At 34.9% G+C, this 5000-nt stretch overlaps 1 protein-coding gene across 1 annotated transcript in view; it reads right to left on the minus strand.

Annotated features, from left to right (window-relative positions):
• Positions 1-5000, minus strand: part of LOC122262302 (uncharacterized) — a 14906-nt gene that overhangs the window by 8722 nt on the left and 1184 nt on the right. The window contains exons 3-6 of the mRNA XM_043030294.2: positions 4677-4859; positions 3379-3561; positions 1294-1401; positions 790-927 (exon numbers count right to left, since the gene is read on the minus strand). Coding sequence (XP_042886228.2) covers positions 790-927; positions 1294-1401; positions 3379-3561; positions 4677-4859 — 612 coding nt within the window. The remainder of the gene's footprint in view (positions 1-789; positions 928-1293; positions 1402-3378; positions 3562-4676; positions 4860-5000) is intronic.

Below are 5000 nucleotides of genomic sequence, written 5' to 3' on the forward strand. Positions count from 1 at the left end.
TGTAGATTGAAGACACAAGGATCTTTAGGAGAAAACTCTTTCCAAAGAGGAAAAGAAAAAGAAGTTATTCTCAAAGAAAACTTCAAAAACAAAATTAATGATCTTTACTGTCTGTTCATTTAAAATTAAAAATATGATAAATTAGAAATTAACCCTATGGCGACAGTGCACATAACGACCAAACCAGCAGTCAAACCAGTTGATATAGAATGTTGGCTGCATCGACTAAAAATTAGAGGGATGGGGAAAGTGTAATCTCTGGCCATTCAGACAATGCAGACAAGCCTAAATGACATTTTTCCATAAATCAGTCACAAAACAAGGGTTTAAGATGACTTTGAAACCCTCTATCCCTAAAGCTAGTGCCATTATAGCCATAATACTTAATGACTGTGTGCACACTACAACTATGAGCAGATGCTATGCCATGTCACATACTTATTGACACCTGGTGTTATTACACACTTTTCGCCAAATCACATATGTGTGACACCTGACGTGATTGGGTTAAAATCCCCTCACAGATATGGATTTTCTTTTTCTTTATTTACAAAACTGGAAAATTATTCACATTTTGGCAGATACATAAGATATTCATCCAATATGAAGGTTTGCCATGTTTCCTTTGCTCTTGCAACAGATTCTAAAGGTAAAGCATTAGTTCCAAATTACCATCTAGGAATACATTAGTCATAAGTCATAGAATTTCCTACAGATTATGTGAGTTGGAGGAGGATAAGGGGGGGAGGGGTCTCTATATACTGAAAACAAATTGCTATAGAAACATACCTTGTAAGCCAAATTTTCATTGTCAAGTTCTAATTGTCGGGAAGCTTTCTCTAGCAGTGACACCCTGTCAGTCATCTCTGCCAGCTTCCCCTCTGACTCCTGCTGTGTTCGTTTGAGTAGTTCATAGTCTGTGCTAACCTGAGGAAAATATTGATAAAATGTTAAGCCTCTAAATGGGTAAGTGGTTAGTCAAAGTTACTTTCCTTGTCAATCATTTCTTCTACATAAATATTCAATATAATTTTAAAAGATATAACCAGGCAACTAATCGAATAGAAAAAAAGAAATTACAATAGAAGGTTTTTTAAAAGCCATAGAGTTACCATGTATTTTAAAATTTCATAAAGAACTCTATCAGATACCCAACATCTATCATTCACAATACTTCAGAAACAACAAAATTAAATTAAAAGATTCACACACTATATTACTAAAGATAAAAAATAGCTCATAATCTTAATCTTCAACCACTGCAGCTGATTCTTCCAATCCCGCCTTGCTTACCTTGATAAGCTGTGTAGTCAGTTCCTTTTCCCTGTCTGAAGCAGGCTTAGTTCGGGCAGCTACAAGTTCTTCATTTAGTTTTGCTCTCTCTACAAGTAGGTAAGCTATCTGTTTGAAAGAGCAGAACACAAAAAGCTTTATAACTAGCTGTAAGAACAAAGAGAGTAAAATGTAAGGATGGTCTAATCATCTGGCATAACACATTCTAGATCATCACCTTTGAATTTTAGTCGACCATAGTTACACACATCAACAAAGGATAAAATGATATTATAGGAGAGGTTATAATCATATCAGTTATAATCACATTAGCAATAATAATAATCATATGACAACAAAGTCATTATGATGATAACTAAAATGATGATTAAAACAAAAGAAAAGGAAGGTAATACATGAAATACTAATTACTGTGAAACACAAGGCACTCAAAAAATTCTTTAATGTGCCACACTATGAGCGCTCAGTCCAACAACCAATAAAAAGAAGCCAAATAAAAACATACCATCATCTAGCTGCAAATCTCTGTTTGCTGTTAACTCAAATAACTCAAAAGAAAAAAACTATATATATTTGCTACACTAATAGGTTATGTTGCTTGGTTATTCAGTGTCTGTTAACATGCTAAAATCCTTTATATCTTAACCCATTGTAGACAGGTGTCATGACATACATGACACAAGAGCTTTGACATACATGACATTGGGGGATTTTGGATCACTGAGCTATTTTATTATGCTATGAATAAGGAGTGAGTGATGATGACAATTGCAGTCATAATTATTATAATTACAGTAATATTAAGCAAACTTAACATCCAAAACCTTGAAGGCACCACTTTCTTCTACCACCAGCAAGAGAGAGAGCCTTGAATGGCACTCATCCATGGTCTCTAGCAAGCAGTATCTTTAGAGAACGGTGGCATACAGCAAGTTACCGACCTCTTGCTCTAAACTACCACCAATGAAGGAAGGTGACTCAAACTATGCCCAGTGTCTAAAATGTGCTCCTGTGTCAATAGGGATGCTTTTTACTGTGGTACTCACAGTCATAAACACAGGTTTCCTTCCTCTTCCCTACCTCTTCATTGTAGATGGTTATATGTTTTGTAATCGTTCATGACGGTACACAAATACGAAAAATAAAGTTGTATTTTGTCCTCCCATAAATCAGCAATACTTTTATCACACTGGGTATAAAGAAAATAATGAGCTGATATGGATCATATACTACAATTTTAGTCAACCGACACATATAAGTCTCTTAACACAATAAAACACACACAAATCAAAACAAAAATGGCTTTAGTTTTACAATGAGAGACTGAAAGAGAGTGGAAAAAGTCAAAGTATTTTTTGTGAAGTTGCCTCGCTCTGAAATAAAAACCATCCTGGAGACTGGGCAAGTGAATCTATCCTACGTCCACAATGGGTTAAGATTAATATGTATATCACCTGTGCTATTGTTGATATGATGATGCAATTTCATCCACTTTTTTATTCCTATTTCCATATTTTTTCTATGAAATCAACTGAACTATTGGCATTACTTATGTCACAAAAGATGCACTGAAATGATAGATAAATATATTTAAATATGTCCACACTCATACACAATTAAAATAATTCTGAACATTAAAATCATGATAATAAGTTAACATGCGCTGCATAAGAAAGCAATAAAGTTGCACCATAGAAACAAATTCTTAGCATGCTATGCAATAATGTGTGTGCAACATGTGTTTTATAATAGAGATAGGTAATCATTACATTCCCTTATTACTCACTGGTCCTCAATATGTTCATCATCATCCTTCACATGGAGAATTCCATATGAGTACTACACAAACTGCATCTAGCACTGTTCTACTGAGATGCAGAAGCAACAAGTACGAATATGGTTCTTAGAAGTAAGAACCTTTGAGAATACTGATTTTTTTTGCAATAAAATAGTACAACAGTACACATGAACATTTAATTTCATTAGTCATTCCACCTAGGATTCTCCAACACTCCACACACAGAAAAAATAGATAATACATCTGTTAATCATGTAAAGACTGTACAGTCCTGGGACATCACATACCTGCTCTCCTAGAGTGCTTTGAGCTACATCATCCAGCCCCTCATTCAAAAGCATTGTTCCCACTGCCTGTGTTCCAGCAAGGAGGGCCTCCAGGTCTTCCTTGAGTGTCTTCACCTCATCATCCAGTTCCTTGACTCTTTCTTCACATTTCTTTCGAAGGTGTTCTGTGTACTCCTCAAGTTCCTGGAAGAAAAAGCAAGAGTATGAATATTTCACTGGTCAGCCAAAAGGTTATATAACTGTTAACAAGAAAATCTAATCTATTACTACCTCAATCAAATAGTTCAGCCTAAACATTAATTTATTGTCAAATGCAGATGATGTGGAAACTAAAACTTCATTTTGAAAGTCTTTTTATAGTGTTTTCATGCTTGAATGTACAAAGGGAGAGGAAGGAGTTCTAGGAGAAGGGGCCAGGGGATGGGATGTTGGGTGTAATGGGATTTGATAACTTGGAATGGATGTTAAGGGAGGAGTGGATGGAAGGAGTAGCTACCCAAACACACAGGAGAAGGTCCAGTGGGTCTGAGGACAAGGGGGGAGGATAGCTCCTGTGGCATTGAGATTGAAAGAAAGATGCCAAACAGTATCAAATTTACTAGTTTACCCTCACTACATCCTACTCACACTGAAACAAAAACAAGAAAACTGCCCACAAAATTTTAAACCCTGAAGGATGTGCATACTAAATTTAGTCATGCTCAGGTGAGGACAACTGCAACTTGTACCAATATTCCAATAGAAGCCAAGGAACTATTCTAGTGTTTTCATGTATCATAAAGTAGATTTTGATGTATAGATTATAAAAAATATAATTCATTATCTTGTGTGAACTGAATTAGAATGGATACAAGTGATTGTTAAGTGCATTTCTGTGTCAAATCTTAAAAGGGTATGTCCCTGAGGAGTTAAAAGCTGATGCTCTGTTGAGGCAACTCACTTGGAGGGGGACATTTTAATCAACCAGCTGGATGGTGCATAATGATTCAGACTTTCTAATCCTTACTTATTTGTTACTTACTAGTTAAACTAATACACTATCTATAACTTTCTGAAAAATGCCTGGTTTTGATATTTATCAGTAAAGTTTATAAAAACTCTTATCATAAAGTGAATCAGTAACATTTATGCATATCTCTAATAAAATAAATTTCTCCATTTTAGCTAGTCCCAATCAAAAAATAAAATTGGATTTTTTTCCTCTTTTTTCTAAACATTGAAGAAAAAAAAACATCATCTATCATAGCATCAAGGAAATTATCCTTAAAAAAATAACAACGAAAAACATATATTTGTACCTCTTTTTCTTGATCGTGCTGCCTCCTAAGCTTGTCATTTATGTGTCGCACCGCTTTCAGATTGGCCTCGGCATCAACAAGCAAGCGCCACACTTGAAGAGTTTTCACGTTTGAATCTTGCGTTTCCCATTCCAACCCCTCAAGGCTGAACCGCCTCTTCATAGATGTCCATTCATCCTCTGTCTGTTAAATCAATATCAAATTAACAAGATCATTCAAATGAATAGTTAAAAAGACAAATAAATGTTATCATATTGAAACAAGAAGAGAAAAGTAATTATTTCAGATATTAATCACTTAACAACAACAAAAAATTTGACTTAC

The sequence above is a fragment of the Penaeus japonicus genome, unplaced genomic scaffold, assembly GCF_977035675.1.
Source record: "Penaeus japonicus unplaced genomic scaffold, GWHDUDI00000001_assembly GWHDUDI00000020, whole genome shotgun sequence".
In the NCBI taxonomy this organism is placed as follows: domain Eukaryota; kingdom Metazoa; phylum Arthropoda; class Malacostraca; order Decapoda; family Penaeidae; genus Penaeus; species Penaeus japonicus.